Here is a 16,433-nt window from a genome sequence, read left to right as displayed (position 1 = left end):
ACTGAGTCACCATCAGTTCCCAGGGGCGTTATTTTCCTATTGCAGGAAATGTGTCATTCAAAGGCAATTACTGTACTCATGTACTGGGTGGAGGCAGGGGCTCACCGACAATAGTGCAGCATGCTGTCCCTGAAGGCATCAGGTAGTCTCTCATTCCCTTTGAAATAGTTCTACTAAGTCACACATCATTGAAGGGAACATTGCAAAGTACAACAGACAATAATTCCTTCCTTCCCCTCTCTATATGCTGTCCAGACACAATTCAACTTCTTAATTTCCTCTTACCTCTGGCCACGCTACCCCTTTTCAAATCACGTTGGCTCACGATCCCATCACAACAATCTTTCCAAATATTCAATTTAGTGTTTCCTTGCTCTTAGCATAGCCTGGACTCATAAATACAAACTTTGGTTACTATTGAACATTATGTGCATCTTTTTGTATGCTTTACAGTGCTGAAATTAAGTGCTCTGTGCTACTGGGTGTAGCAGATCTCTCTTAAGGGTGTAGACAGGCATTAGAGTCTAACTCTGATGTGGGACAGGTTAAGATTAAAAAAAAAGAATGCTTTATTTAATTGTTATTTGCCCATTTTCTGATTATTGCATCCATGCACAGCAGGACTGAAATTATTATTCAGCGGTTCATGATCTCATGCTGGGACTGCACTTGGCCTCAGCCTCCTGCCCAACAACAGACGATGCACGAATTATTTATTATTCACTCACAGTTTGTTGCAGTTGCCACATTAGATTTTTATGGGTATTGTTGATGCCTCTGCCAAGGGAACTGCATTCTAATTTTACATGAGTTAGAATGAGAGGATGAACTACAGGCCACATTAAAATCACTGGGAGCTTTGCCATTGGCTCCAGTGGAGCCAGGATTTTATTCAGCCTGTTTTAGAAGCCTGACCAGAGGACTAGGAGTTAGGAATAGAGTATTCTCAATTCTGCCTCTGACTCATTGTGGCAAGGTGCATGTGGTCTCTCTGATATCCTGGGAACAACGTGGCTACAACTACACTGCATCTGACTCACTGTGTCATCTCTGGCAAGTCTCACACTGCTTGCTTTTCCAAGGTGCTGAACACCCAGAGATTCAATTTATTTCCTTCAGCAGAAATATCTACACTGTAGGTACAACCATATACATTAGACGTGATAACCGTTGTCAATTCTACTAAAACCCATATAAATCAAATGAAAAACACCATGAGGTTGAACAGATTGGCAGACAAAGATCCTATACAAAGGCAATGTCAAAAACACTTTATTGCAAATGCCAATATGTTGTCCAAAATTACTATTTGATAAACCATGTTTTAGAACAAAAAAACCTGGAATTCCAAAAGGTTTTTTAATCTGGTGAGAAAACCAGGGAGAAGATCTATTTACAGCCCATCTGAAATATCTAAAAAAACCCCCAAATTACAGCAGACTAATTTTTTTTGAAGAGAAACAAAATAATTTTTTATTCAGACTTATTTCGATTTTCTTCTCTCTCTAGGTATTACGACAACTTCAGCCTCTGCACAGAACGGGAAGCCAGTGCCGCGAGATGCTTTTGGCCAAACCGACTCGCACAGGGCTTCATCATTGGAATTCATAAACAGTTCTTTTCAAACTGTACATCAGAAAAAGTCCCCTGGGAAGATCCACCGGATGAAATTCTCATAACTCTGATCTTAATCCCAGTATTGCTGATGGTTGCCATGACATCTCTAGTGGTGTGGTGCAGTAAGAGAAGTGACATTCTAGTGTAAGACATGCCTCCTGGCTTTTCTCATCCCATGCCTCTCTCTCTCTCTCTCTCTCTCTCTTTTGCATAAAGAAAAGAAGAATCAGAAATATCAGATCTGCAGTGTTCTAACCTGTCAGGTACTACGGGAGGAAACTGTCCTGTATTCAGAAAAGTGTTCTGCCTCTACCGAAAGTCAGTGCTTCTGTACTGCAGGTTTTCAATGTTGCTTATGCAAAGACACTTTCCAACCCCTCAAAACTGATAATCACAGCTAATGTGTAATGGAATTCACATTTAATTCTGGATAATGGGAGACTTATGATGGCAAGTGAATCTGCTAACTTCAGCAGAGGTAAAGTTTCTTACCCAAAGTTAAAGCTTGTGAATAAGCTTAGTTTTCCAGTATGTGTGTGTGTATATACACAACTAGTGATTAATTTGTAATATTGACAATGGGGATCTTTTGAAATTTTTTTTGCTGGACACTTTAGGTTTTCATTTGTGAACCTTGTGACTCGAATGGAAGTTCGTCACCAAAGGAACTTAACATGGATGTTGCTGAGGGACACTCTTGGTGGTGAATAAAAACCACACACTATCCAGGACTGGAAGTATTGTCTTGGTAAGAAAGAATTCATATGGCCAGTGGATTATCCTTGTGGAGAAGAGACTGTGCTAGGTTAAGTAGTTTTTAAAATGTCCTTAAAGATGACTTCTTAGAGCTTGCTGACTTGAGAACACACTCCAGGAAGGATGCAGGCTTTTCCCCAGAGGTGGAAAATGAGAGGAAATGGGTTGACCATGAATTTACCAAGGGCTGGTGAAGGAACTGTCATATGCCAGACCCATCATTTTATTTTTTTAATTATTATTCTTACGTTGATGAGTGTATTCACTATGTGCTCCTCATTTTCACTTCACCCTGAATCTTTTGTGCAAGTGATGTCTTGTAAATAAAAATAGATAAGAAGCTATGTTAATTGAGGTGCCTTTCAGTGTTTGAATACTTCATTTTTCATCACTTACAGAATGTGGAAGCTTATGTTGTTAACAGCAAGGCAGTTTGAATGATGCTTGGAATTGACAGAGGGCAGAGAAATGGAAACGGATTCCATTCAACAAGTCTATATTCATCATATTCCTCTGTAATGAAATATTTAGATACAGAAGGCTCCAAATAAAATAACTTTAGATCCTATGGTAAACTTTTCTTGTCTGTCACATGAAGCGTCCTCCCAGCCAAATATTTCATTTTTACAAGTGTTCAAGATCTTTTGCTCATGAATATACATTTTCATACCTCACACACTTAAATAAAGTACAGCTAGCTGTGTCTTCCACATGTATTAGTTAGATAGTCTTCTTTAAGATTTTGATCTAATGGTTGGGATGCGGGTCCATGTGAACAAAGTGTTGCTGGGTCTCAACACAGAAGTGCTCCCTATATGAAAATTGCATATATGTGGAAAGTTACAGTATCTATAGCTATATATCTTGGTTTTCACATTCTTTCCCAATATTTTAACATAATGCAGATATGTTTGCATTCCTATTGGATTACTTATATTGGTAGGAATGACTGGTTAGGTCAGATATTTCCTATGTATATTGTAATAGATGCTGATTCATTCTCTTCTTTGATGCTAAGAAGTTAATATTTGTAAAATGTTTGAAGAAGAAAAGTGATATGCATTAAACATTTATTATATTTAACATAAAGATAAGAAACAGCTATTAAGGAGCCTGGTATGTTATTGTCATTGTGCATAACCTAGACTGGCCTTGGAAACTACATGATGGTGAAAGTATGTTGTGTTTGGATTACGCCTCCCCAGAGGAGAACTATTATGCTTTTAAACCAAAAATTATCTTTAAATGAACTTCAAATGATTCCATTTGATTATCTTCATTTGTTTTGTTTCACATTTTCCCCATAGTTTAGGGCTAAAACTTTCAAAAAAGTGACCAAGTCCCTTAGGCATTTTTGAAAATTATGCCCTAGATTATATCATTTGAAATGAAACAGAATTGGTACCATCCTATCAGAGAGGTAGGAAAAGAGTATAAAAAAAAAAAAGACGGATTTTTGCTTCACAGCTAATAATGCTCAAAAAAGACAATTTTGCAGACACAGAAATATCAGTTTGCCCTGGATGTGAAACCTGATATAATCCTGCTCAAGATCTCTTGCAAACAGATTAGGACCTTCCACTATTGTTGACAAGAAGTGAGAGCATCTAAAGAAACAAGTGGGAAATGCCATTGGCAGTCAGTCCATCCAAGGCAAGACTGCCAAGAGCCTGCTGAAGCACTTCTAGCCCCCAGAGAAGCAGAGAGCAAGCTGTCCAGCCTCTAGCAACTCCATTATATTAATAAGAAGCAACTGAGATACGTAAATCTTTTGACTTCTCTTACATTAAGCTGGGGAGGGAGAATGTGGGCCATGGTTAGTGAAGGAAACAGTCAGGATGCCTGAGTTCTCACCCTGACTCTACAAGTGATTTGGGGCAAGTCATAAAAAAAAAAAAAAATCTCTCTTCCACTTCTGTTTAGAGCTTCCTGGGTCCTGTGCCAAGCAACCCTTTTCTGGGTCCAAGGCTATTTTTGATAGTTGCAAATTAATTTTATATTACAACAGAATCTCAGAGGAAAATGGACAGACTAAAAAACCCAAACAAACTCACAGTCCAAAAATCCTGTTTAGAATTGGAGTAGAGTTCACACAGGGGAACACACCGAGAAGAAAAATCAGAAGACAGCGCTAATACCAGAGGAGGAATAGCGTCCTTGCTAAGCAGTTTTGAAAAGACAAGTAGTACCTCTTCGACCCTGGTATGAAGAGGCAGACACAGATGCTTAGGGAACTGCAAACATGTAGGTGCTGAGTAAGCTTAGGCACCTGCAGGGTTCTGTGGCTGTTGAATGGGGGGTTTTGTGAATCCCGGCAGGGTCTGATTCTGGGATGTAGGCCTCTAAAAGTGGCAATTAGGCCCCTAAATCCTTTTGTGCATCTAGCCCTTAGTGGGATTTTCAAAAGCAGCTTGGTACCAACCCTCATGATTTTAATAGATGGTAGGTATCCTAGTTCTCTGCAAAATGGCCATAATAGCATTTCCCTACCTCACAGGGGTAAAGTGAGGATAAATAATTAAAGACTGTCAGGTGCTCACATACTGCAGCAATCAGGGTCATGGGTACAATAGGTGCCAGATTGACATAAATTTAAAAAAAAAAATCAACGGCAGCTGAATGCAGGGAGAGCTTTTAGAATTGAGTCCATTTGGTGGCATCTTTTCTATTGCATCAGTTGTTTAACAAGAATAGCTGAGCACAACACAGAGTAGTGTAATTAATTGGCAGTAACCTTTTATATTTGCAGCAGTACAGTTTTATCACGCTCTACTGCAGGGGCTGGCAACCTTTCAGAAGTGGTGTGCCGCGTCTTCATTTATTCACTTTAATTTAAGGTTTTGCGTGCCAGTAATCCATTTTAACGTTTTTTAGAAGGTCTCTCTCTATAAGTCTCTATATTATATAACTAAACTATTGTCGTATTGTAAAATAAACGAGGTTTTCAAAATGTTTCAGAAGCTTCATTTAAAATTAAATTAAAATGCTGATCTTACGCCGCCGGCCCGCTCAGCGCGCTGCTGGTCTGGGGTTCCGTTCACCTAGGCCGACAGCGGGCTGAGCGGGGCCTGTGGCCGGGATCCCAGCTGGCAATGGGCCGGCACCCAGAGCCCCAGACCGGCAGCGGGCTGTGCAGGGCCAGCGGCCGAGACCCCAGACCGGCAGTGGGCTCAGCGGCTCAGCCCGCTGCTGCTCAGGGGTTCCATCTGCCGGCTCCTGTCAGCCAGGGTCCCGGCTGCCAGTCCCACTCAGCCTGCTGCCGGTCTGGGATCCCAGCCCTGCCCACACAGAGTGGGTACCTACCTTCTCCTTGGTTCTGGCCCATTCGCTTCCTCTCTCTCTGCACTGAGCTGAGGGTGGGAGTGCACTGAGCACAGGGCTGGGGGTGAAGGAGCAGGCTGGCGGTTGGGGTGCAGGGTCTGGCCAGAATGAGGGAGGGGGCTCAGGGTTGGGGCAAAAGGTTTGGGTTTGGAGTGCATACCTGGGCGGCTCCCATTTGGTGCAAGGGGTGCAGGTGGGAACGTGGGGGTGTGTGTGCAGGAGCTCCTGTTGGGAGATGGGGTCGCACTCAAAATCTGGCCAGAAGGCAGGAGCCCACTTTATAACTTTTAGCCCAGTAGTTAAACCACGAACCTGGCATGTGGGAGACCCACGTTCAATTCCCGCATCTCTGCCAGGGATGGGGGGAGAGGATTTGAGCAAGGATTTCCCACACCTTTCATTTGAGAGCTCCAATCACTGACATATAGTACAGTTAGGTGAGTGGGTAGGGTCTCTCCTGTTGAAGCTGATCCACTGTGGATAAATGAGAGAGATTAGAGCAGGGGGCAGGACCTAGGGTCTCCCGCCTCCCATGTGGGTGCCCTAATCACCAGGCTACAGAATCAGTCACTCTCTCCCTCTTTGGCCCAATAACTGCTCCGCTTTGGATAAATACTTAGTAGCCCCCCCCCATCAGCATGTCCTATAGCTCACTGTTTAGAGCATGCTTGAGGGAGATGCTTGTTCAAATCCCCTCTCCACTCTGGCAGACAGGAGGTGATTGAACCTGGGTCTCCTGCATCCCAGATGAATGTTCTAACCACTGGGCTAAAAATCACAAAGGTGGACACCTCCTCTGATTGTTGTGTGTGGAAAGAGATAAATGGGGGGAACACCCCCTGCTCCTCCAGCCATCTTGTGTGGAATAGGGCAGATGCCAAAATCATTCCTGCACGAACCACTTTAGGCACCTAAACTAGCTGACTTCAGGAGATGGGTTCCTGGTTGTGGATCACTTTGAAAAAGAGGCCCTTACGTCTGCAGGGAGGCACCTATCTCAGTGAGGGGGCAGGGATTAGCACAAACCTCTCTCATCAGCATCTCCTATTGGCTAGCTTAGGTGGTTCCCCACATAGCATGCTGGCTGGATCAAATAGTGGTATTCTCCAGGGGTGTGTACTGGGACCGTTCCTATTCAACATATTCATAAATGATCTGGAAAAAGGGATAAATGGTGAGGTGGCAAAATTTGCAGATGATACAAAATTACTAAAGATAGTTAAGTCCCAGGCAGACTGTGAGGAGCTACCAAAGGATCTTGCAAAACTGGGTAACTGGGCAACAGAATGGTAGATGAAATTCAATGTTGATAAATGCAAAGTAATGCACATTGGAAAACATAATCCCAACTATACATTGTGACAAAGTTCCTGCTCTACATTGGTGGATCTTGCGCTTATTGGCGGATTTGCTCTCCTTATTGCTTCACGGCAGCCCTCAGCTTGGCCATTTTTCAGTCTAGGTTGACTCCTCCTGTGTCTGACCAGGAGTTGGGAGGATTTAGGGGGAACCCGGGCCCGCCCTCTGCTCCGGGTTCCAGCCGAGGGCCCTGTGGAATACAGCTGTCTAGAGTCCCTCCTGGAACAGCTGTGTGACAGCTACAACTCCCTGGGCTACTTCCCCATGGCCTCCTCCCAACACCTTCTTTATCCTCACCATAGGACCTTCCTCCTGGTGTCTGATAATGCTTGTACACCTCAGTCCTCCAACAGTCCACGTTCTCACTCTCAGCTCCTCACACGCACCACAAACTGACGTGAGCTCCTCTTTAAACCCAGGTGCCCTAATTAGCCTGCCTTAATTGATTTTAGCAGCTTCTTGATTAGAACACCTGCAGCCAATCTGTCTTAATTGTCTCCAGAAGGTTCCTGATTGTTCTGGAACCTTCCCTGTTAGGAAACGGAACGTCTTTTGCTTGCTCCTCAGCTATCTGCTTTCTATTCTTTCCTAAAGCCCCCTGGCCCGGATTTTTCTTACTTTTTGCACCTGCCTTAGTCCCCCCCCCGACCGGGCCAGACGCTTTTTTGATTTTTCTTTCCATTTTTTGTGTTTTTTCCCATCTACGTCCTTTGCCAGCCATCCCCCCCACGCCTGCTTTCGGGCGCAGCTATTTGCCTCAGCTGAGCCCCCGGAGGAGGGGGGGGGAAGATTGCCGATTTTGCTGTCCGGAGGGGGGAGTGGAAACCCCCAGACCCAGCCGTTTTGCCAGCGGCTCGGACCTTCTAACATTCTTAACATACCGGAGGACTTGGAACACAGCCAACACGGCCGGAGACGGAGATTTTATCGGACAGAAGAAATAATATAAATCATCGTGACGGAGGCCGTAAGATTGAGTAACTTTCTGAATTATACTCTCGTGGGGGGGAGTTTGACTGTGATTACTTGCGTTTGTGGCGGCACAGGGGGTGTGGCGTGGAGACCCCCACCCCCGATCCATCGGTGCCCCTACCCCCCCCATTGTTATTACAACTGTCACGGCCCCCCCGCAGTCTGTCCCTGCTGGCAATCTGCCATCTCCCTTCGGATCCAGCTGTTTGCTTTGAACTTTGCCTTCCGGACCGGACCTAACAACCGACCAACCGAGACTCTTTGGACAAACGTGTGTGGGTCTGCACCCCCCCACCCCCGGATTGCTTATCCCACAACTTGCCCCTTTTACTGGACCCCGATTTTGTTCCCCCCCTCCTCCCAGCCCCCCTCCCTCGGCATTTTTTCCCTTCCCGTCCGCAGCCAGCGGAGGGAGGGGCTATTCTGCCTCCCCCCACTCCTTCCGGTGTCTCCCTGTCTCTCCCTGCTCACAATGGCGGGGAACGAGAGGGGTGAGACTGCTTCAATAAAATTAGTTGTCCCTTCCCCACCACCACCCCAGCCCAACCCCCAAGGTCCCCCCCCACTACTATTGTTAAGGTACTTGCCACCCCCCCTGCTGGGGCACCGGTAGCAGGAGGCACCAGGGTGATTGCTGCTGCTGCTGCTGCACCCACCCCACCCCCAGATTCTAGGAAACCCCCCCCGGTTCGCAAGAAGGGCCAGGGCGCGTGGAAGGGAAAGGGCCCCGCTAAAACCACTGAGCCCTCCATGGCGGGAGCTGCCCCCACCGCTGCGGCCTCGTCATCAACCGTGGCGCCCCTCCCAGCGTTTCCCTCCACCAGCTCTGCGATTGTCCCTCCCCCGGCCCCCAGGACGTATGCTCGGGCGGCAGCGGGCTCCCCCCTGCCTGATGCCTCGTCATCTCGCCCCCCCCCCTGCCTCTGCCACCATCACCAGCGGCCGAGGCCCTTTCCCCGCCTTGACCAGGAAGCACGGCGTCCGTTGCCTCCTCGTGCCCGCCTCGCCCCACGTGGAGACATACGTGCAGGCGTTGGCGAAGGTGGTGGGACCCACGGCTATTGTGGCGGCCTCCAAGATGTATGGGAAGATCGTTTTCTTCTTAGCCTCGGAGGATGCCGCCCAGGAGGCGGTGGAGAGGGGCCTGACGGTAGGGGGGGTGTTTGTCCCCCTAGAACCGTTAGAAGACCTGGGCGTTCGCCTTGTCCTTACCTCCGTTCCTCCCTTCTTACCCAATGCTGCCCTGTTACCCGCTCTTTCCACCCTGGGGAAACTTGTTTCTGTCATCAGCCCTCTCCCGTTGGGCTGCAAGGACCCCACCCTCCGTCACATTTTTTCGTTCCGCCGGCAAGTGCAGCTTCTACCACCGGCAGGGGCGCGTGACGGAGAGGCGCTTGAGGGGTCCTTTCTAGTCCCCTATGAGGGAGCCCGCTATCGGGTCTTTTATTCTACCGGAGAGGCCCGGTGCTACCTCTGCCGCTCAGCGGGGCACGTCCGCAGAGACTGCCCTTTGGCTCGGGGGGGAGGGGCACCCGAAACCCCCGAGACCCGGCAGGACATCGGCCCCGTCGCTGCCGACGCCCCTGGCTGCCCAGTACCTGAAACCAACCCTCCTCCTACTCGACCCATCGCTGCTCCCGTCCGGGCCCAAGAGATACCTTCCCTACAATGCCCGGGCGAGCAAGGGGTTTCCACCCTTGCTAGTACCACCCCAATAGAGCCCATGGAGGAGGGTGTGGCAAGGATGTTATTGGGTATAAGAGAGGGCCCTCCCCAAGGAGAAGCCCCCGCCCCTCATGTTGCCCCACCGCTACCTCCCCGAACCCCTAAACCATCGCCTCCGCCCCCCGACACGACCCCTGCTAACCAACCCCCAGATGATGCTATGGAGGGCTGGACCCTAGTCCAGGGGAAGCGAGGCAAGCAGAAGGCTCGAGCTCCGCTGCATCCACCCGACGCGGAAGCCCCCCGGAAGACCAGGAAAGGAGGCACTGCTATCGAGCCTCCCGCCACGGCCGCGAGCGAGATCCATCCGCCGGTGTCGGGAGGGGAAGACGGACTGGCATTGGAGGGCAGAATCCCCCCTCCACGGGAAACCCTCCCCTCCGAGACTTCTGAGGACACCCCTTCTGCCTGGACGCTACCCGAACCCCCCGCAGACCCCGAGGCCGCCGTTGAGGCGGGCCCTAGAGGAGAGACCCCCGGGGTGGCAGGAGTTGGCCTCTCCTCCGTGTATGCGGAGATTGAGGCCCTAGATTTGACCCCGGTCACCCAGGGAGGGGATGATTTGCTGCCGGCTGGCCTCGAGCTGGGCAGCCTTACCCCAGCCTCCCTTTCCCCATGCTCCCTCCCCCTTTTTGCCTTTCCGGGTGAGCACCCTGCAGAAGGCGGTCCACCACCTGATGCCGTGACCGCTAAAACCACCATGGAGTCAGCACCTAGTATTCTTGGGAGCCCCTCCCCTTCCCCCTTAACCCTTGACTCTGCTCAGGAGGCACTTTCCTTTAGCTGCTCGCCTCCTGCACCCCAGAGCCTTACCCCTGCCCCTGCCCCCACCCCTGCCCCTGCCCAAGGTCCCTCCTCCTGCAATGTTAATGCCGCCCCTGGGGTTATTTCCTTTCCGCCTTTTGCAGACTCCCCCCAGGGAGCAGTCTTTGCACTTTCTAGTCGCAACCCGTTAGGAGTGGCAATTTTTCCCCTGCCATCCCCCTCCACCCCAAGGCGTGAAGTGAATTTAATAACCCCAGCCTGTCAGACGCCCCGTCGGTGGTCCGCACCCTGTCTACCTGCCTTAGCGGACCACGAGGCTGTATTAAGAGGCCCATCAGGGAATACCTTGGGAATTGTAACCCCACCCCCCCATGAGCTGCGGCATGCGCTACGGAAGTTCCTAGAGCACTCCCGTGGTGCCCGCGATAGGGCACAGCTGGCTCTTCGGCTATGGGGGGACTTTGATCAACTCCTCCAGGCCACAAAGGCCCTTATAAAGGAGGGCAGGGGGCAAGGAAAGCGCGGTGCTGCGGCCTACGAGCGAGCCCGCAGCTTCCGCAGCGATCTACTCACCTACGGGATGGGTCATGGGTTGCTGTGCAACCCGCCGGGGGCCCTGAACCCCCCCGCCAATACGAGACCCCCACCCCCCCAGCCCCCCGTATGACGCCTCTTATTATTGCGACCCTGAATACCAGGGGCTGTAGGATGGCTCTCCGCAGGTCCCAGGTGCTCTCTTACCTTCGGGAGGGGAGGTACTCTGTAGTTTTCCTGCAGGAGACCCATACAGACCCGGCCGCCGAGGACAGGTGGCGGCTGGAGTGGGGGGACGGGGTATACTTTAGCCACTTTGCGACCTGGCAGGCTGGAGTGGCAACCCTATTCTCCCCCAACCTACGGCCTGAGGTGCTAGGGGTCAATGAGGCCGTGCCGGGCCACGTGCTGCACCTTCGAGTCCGTATGGAGGGGCTCGTGGTTAATTTTGTTAACATCTATGCCCCGCAAATGAGCTCCAGGCGGCCACAATTTTATCAGCAGGTGTCCGACTTTCTCGGCACCCTGGATTCGCACGAGTGCCTGGTCCTGGGAGGGGACTTTAACACCACCCTAGAGGAACGGGACCGCTCAGGGGCCGAACCGAGTCCGGCCGCTGCGAATATTCTCCAAGGGATAGTTGACCATCATTCCCTAGTGGACGTCTGGCGTGACCATCACCCAGATGACACCTCCACGTTTACCTTTGTTCGGGTGGAGGCCCATCGGTCACACCACTCTCGGTTGGACCGTATTTATTTATCCCGTTTCCATCTTTCACAGGCCCACTCCTCCACCATTCGGCCAGCCCCATTCTCCGATCATCATTTAGTCGCTGTAACGGTTTCCCTCCGTGCAGAGAGACCGGGGCCGGCCTATTGGCACTTTAATAACAGCCTGTTGGAGGACGAGAGCTTTGTGATGTCCTTCCGGGAGTTTTGGTTGGCCTGGCGAGAGCAGTGGCGTGCCTTTCCCTCGGTGCGGCGATGGTGGGATCTCGGGAAGGTGCGCGCCAAGCTCTTCTGCCGTGACTACACTCGGGGCACCAGCCGACGGCGAAATGCGGCGATAGAGCAGCTGGAACGGGAGGTCTTAGAGATGGAGAGGCGCCTGGCCGCCGATCCCGAGGACCCGTCCCTCTGCGGAGCGTGCCGGGAGAAGCGGGAGGAGCTCCGGGCCCTTGAGGACCACCGGGCCCGAGGTGCCTTCGTTCGATCCCGCATCCGCCTCCTTCGGGAGATGGACCGCGGCTCCCGCTTCTTCTATGCCCTGGAGAAAACGAGGGGGGCCAAGAAACACGTCACCTGCCTTCTTGCGGAAGACGGCACCCCCCTCACGGGTCCGGAGGAGATGTGTGGGAGGGCCCGTGACTTCTACACAAGCCTTTTCTCCCCGGACCCGACCGATCCTGACGCTTGCGGGGTGCTCTGGGAGGAACTCCCCACGGTCAGCGTGGGCGACCGAGACCGACTAGAGCTGCCTCTCACCCTGGCCGAGTTCTCGGAAGCCCTCCGTCGCATGCCCACCAATAAATCTCCGGGCATGGACGGGCTGACCGTGGAGTTTTACCGCGCGTTCTGGGACATTCTCGGCCCAGACCTAGTCACCGTCTGGGCTGAGTCCTTGCAGAGCGGGGTCCTCCCTCTGTCATGCAGGCGAGCGGTGCTCGCTTTGCTGCCGAAGAAGGGGGACCTCCGCGATTTTACGAAACTGGCGTCCCGTCTCACTCCTTAGCACGGATTACAAAATCGTAGCGAAAGCAATCTCGCTGCGGCTAGGGTCCGTGATGGCGGACGTGGTCCACCCAGACCAGACCTATACTGTCCCGGGTCGCAGCATTTTTGACAACCTCTTTCTCGTCCGAGACCTTTTGGAACTCGGGCGGAGAGATGGTCTATCGTTCGCCCTCCTGTCTCTTGATCAGGAGAAGGCGTTTGATAGAGTAGACCATGGGTACCTCCTGAGCACTCTGCAGGCGTTTGGATTTGGACCTCAGTTTGTGAGTTTTCTCCGGGTGCTGTATGCCTCCGCGGAGTGTTTGGTTAGGCTCAACCGGACCCTGACTGAACCGGTCAGCTTCGGGCGAGGAGTGCGGCAGGGGTGCCCCCTCTCGGGCCAGTTGTATGCTCTGGCGATCGAGCCTTTCCTCTGTCTCCTCCGCAGGAGGATGACGGGGTTGGTGCTGCGGGAGCCGGAGCTGCGGCTGGTCCTGTCGGCGTACGCCGATGACGTACTCCTCGTGGTCCAGGACCCGGGTGACTTGGCGCGAGTGGAGGCATGCCAAGCCATTTATTCGGCAGCCTCCTCCGCCCGAGTCAACTGGGTCAAGAGCTCTGGCTTGGCGGTGGGGGACTGGCGACAGGTGAGCTCCCTCCCACCCGCACTTCAGACCATCCGGTGGAGTGCGGGTCCACTGCTCTATCTCGGCGTTTACCTTTCCGCCACGCATCCTTCCCCGCCGGAGAACTGGCAAAATTTAGAGGGCGGGGTGATAGAGCGGATCCGGAGATGGACGAGGCTTCTTCGATGTCTCTCCCTCCGAGGGAGAGCACTGGTGCTTAACCAACTAGTCCTGTCCACGCTCTGGTACCGGCTCAACACCCTGGCCCCGGCCCCGGGTTTCCTGACCCATCTCCGGAGATTGATTCTAGAGTTCTTTTGGTCAGGAACGCACTGGGCCCCTGTTGGAGTTCTTCATCTACCCCTGAAGGAAGGAGGGCAGGGCCTAAAGTGTCTGTACACTCAGGTCCGCGTCTTCCGCCTCCAGGCCCTGCAGAGGCTCTTTTATAGTGCAAGTAGTTCGGCGTGGAGCATACTGGCGCACGCCTTCCTGCGCCGTTTCCAAGGGTTTCGATATGACCGGCAGCTCTTTTATCTTTCTCCGAGGGGTTTTCCGCGAGACCTCTCCGGGCTGCCGGTCTTCTACCAGGACCTCCTCCGGACCTGGAAATTGTTTCTAACAACCAGGTCCGTGGCGGCCACCGTGGGGGCAGATCTCCTCACGGAGCCCCTGCTACACAACCCCCAGCTCCGTGTGCAGGTGGCGGAGTCCCGCTCGGTGCGCCAGAGGTTGGTCCTGGCGGAGGTCACGAGGGTCGGAGACCTCCTGGACTACGACCGGAGAGACTGGCTGGATCCCCTGATGCTCGCTCGGCGCATGGGGCTCTCCAGCCTTCGTACCCCCCGGCGCGTACTTCAGGAGGTGAAGGCCGCCTTGACCCCCGCTGCTCGGGCTTATGTTAGCCGAGCCTTGTGCGAGGGCGCACCCCGCCCATCCCTTACCCCGGGCCCGCCGGACCTTTCCATCGGGCCCCCACCCCGTAGATCCCAACAAACCCCTCACCCTTTCACTGCAAGCCGGCTGCACGAACTGCAGCTGGTTAGCTTTCAAATTGCTCCACGGAAATACTTATATACACTTACGCTTCACACCCTTCACGCCCACACCCTGGTGTCCCGCCCCGATACAAAGTGGCGGGATCTCCTGCCACCTTTGGAGGGTGAGCAACCTCGGTGGGCCAGCCTGTATTCCACCCTGGTCCCAAGGCCCGTCGGGGACATCAGTTGGCGGCTCCTTCACGGAGCTGTGAGCACGGGCGTGTTTTTGACACGGTTTACCCCCATTCCGGACACTTGTCCTTTTTGTAATGTGAGGGAAACCCTGGCGCACGTGTATTTAGAGTGTGCCAGATTGCAGCCCCTTTTCCGGCTCCTCACAAATATTTTATTACGCTTCTGGCTTCATTTTTCCCCCCACCTCTTTATCTATACACTTCCCATCCACGGCCCCACAAAGTCGCGGGATCTTCTGGTCAACCTCCTCCTAGCTTTGGCTAAAACAGCCATTTATAAAACCAGAGAGAGGAGGTTGGCCCATGAAACGTCCTGCGATTGTGGGGCCGTTTTCCGATCCTCAGTACACTCACGTATCCGAGCGGAGTTCCTCTGGGCGGCGTCCACCGACTCCCTTGAAGCCTTCGAGGAGCGGTGGGCGCTGTCTGGGGTTCTCTGCTCGGTGACCCCGTCCGGTTCCCTCCGTCTGACCCTTTGATTGAGGGGAAGAGCGAGAGACGCCAGCCCCAGCCATTGCCGCTGTGGATACCATCATTCCTGTCATCTAGGAGGGGTCCTATAATACATGGGTGTCTACCCCCCCTCCCTAAACCGCCCACCCCGCAGCCGTGCCCATCTTACCGGGCACTCTCAGGAGAGGGAGGATCGGTGACACTGGGCACGGCACTGGGTAACTCGAGGGGGTGGAAGACCACGAGTGTCGAGGAAGCCCCCCCGCTCTAGGCCACCAGGTAACTCAGGAGGGTGGAAGACCACGAGTGTCGAGGAAGCCCCCCCGCTCTGGGCCCAGGCTAGCCTGAACACTTCTCCCTCCTGAAAGCTGCTGTGTTATACCTTCTGATTGCGTTGTTTTGTTGCATAGTTGTTTTGTTTCCTTTGGTAATTTTGTAAGCGTTACCAATAAATTTTCCTTTTGTTTCAAAAAAAAAAAAAACCTTCCCTGTTACCTTACCCAGGGAAAAGGGACCTACGTAGCCTGCTCTCCTGCTGCTGCCCTTTGGGCTTTCCTTGCTTTTTGCCCCTGCTTTTGGCTTCCCCCCCTACCGGGCTAGACGCTCTCCCCCCTTTCTTTTCTTTTTGTTGTTTTTTTTTTCTTTCTCTGCTGTTGCTAGAGTGCTGGCCGGCTACCAGCTGGCTGTTAGCCCCCCCACCCTTGCCCGCCTTCGGATGCTGCTGCCGCTCCAGCTGAAACCCCCCACAGAGAGAGGGGGGGCCTGCCGGCCCGCTTCCCCAGAGGGTGGGAGTGGGAGGACCCAGCCCCCAGACCCAGCTGCTTGCTGTTTGTCTGCGGACCCATCTCCGGTCAAGAGGACTCATCACTTGCTCCAGCATTTCTGGAATGCAAAAAAGAAAGCCTGGAACAGACAGAGAAAAAGCTGTCCACCAGAGGAACACCACCTGGGGAAATCTACAAATCGCCGTGGAGGGGGCCTAAGACTGAGTAACTTTCGAACTGTGCTCTCGTGTGGGGGGAGGCCTTGACTGTGTCTTAACTGTGTTTGTAGGGACACAGGGGGTGTGGCACGGAGCTGCCCCCCGATCCATCTGTGTCCTCCCAACCCCCACACTACGATCTTTACCTCCCCCCCACTCCACCATCTTTGCCGGCTGTCTAACATCTGCCTCTGGACTCAGCTGCTCGCCCTGATTCCACTGCGTGGGCCAGAAGCACCAGCCAACCAAACAGGACTCTCTGGACAAGTGTATGGTGGTTCATGGACCCGCCCCGGAATTGTCCACCCCACAGCTTGTCCCTTTCTACCTGACCCCAACTCCTGTTAATCACCTGCCACCGCCCCCGCTGGGGCATC

At 52.6% G+C, this 16,433-nt stretch overlaps 1 protein-coding gene across 4 annotated transcripts in view; it reads left to right on the top strand.

Moving 5' to 3' along the window:
* Window positions 1-5,323, top strand: part of RAMP3 (receptor activity modifying protein 3) — a 143,913-nt gene extending 138,590 nt beyond the window's left edge. For all 4 annotated transcript variants that reach the window (XM_084618755.1, XM_084618753.1, XM_084618754.1 and 1 more), the window contains one exon: window positions 1,510-5,323. In XM_084618755.1, the coding sequence (XP_084474881.1) occupies window positions 1,510-1,765 (256 nt within the window). In that variant the 3' untranslated portion in view covers window positions 1,766-5,323. The remainder of the gene's footprint in view (window positions 1-1,509) is intronic.
* The last annotated feature ends 11,110 nt before the right edge of the window (window positions 5,324-16,433 follow it).

This window comes from Lepidochelys olivacea (genome assembly GCF_965140295.1).
Source record: "Lepidochelys olivacea isolate rLepOli2 genome assembly, chromosome: 2".
NCBI lineage: Eukaryota > Metazoa > Chordata > Testudines > Cheloniidae > Lepidochelys > Lepidochelys olivacea.
Note: the sequence above shows the minus strand (reverse complement) of the source record. Positions and strands in the feature narration are given on the sequence as shown.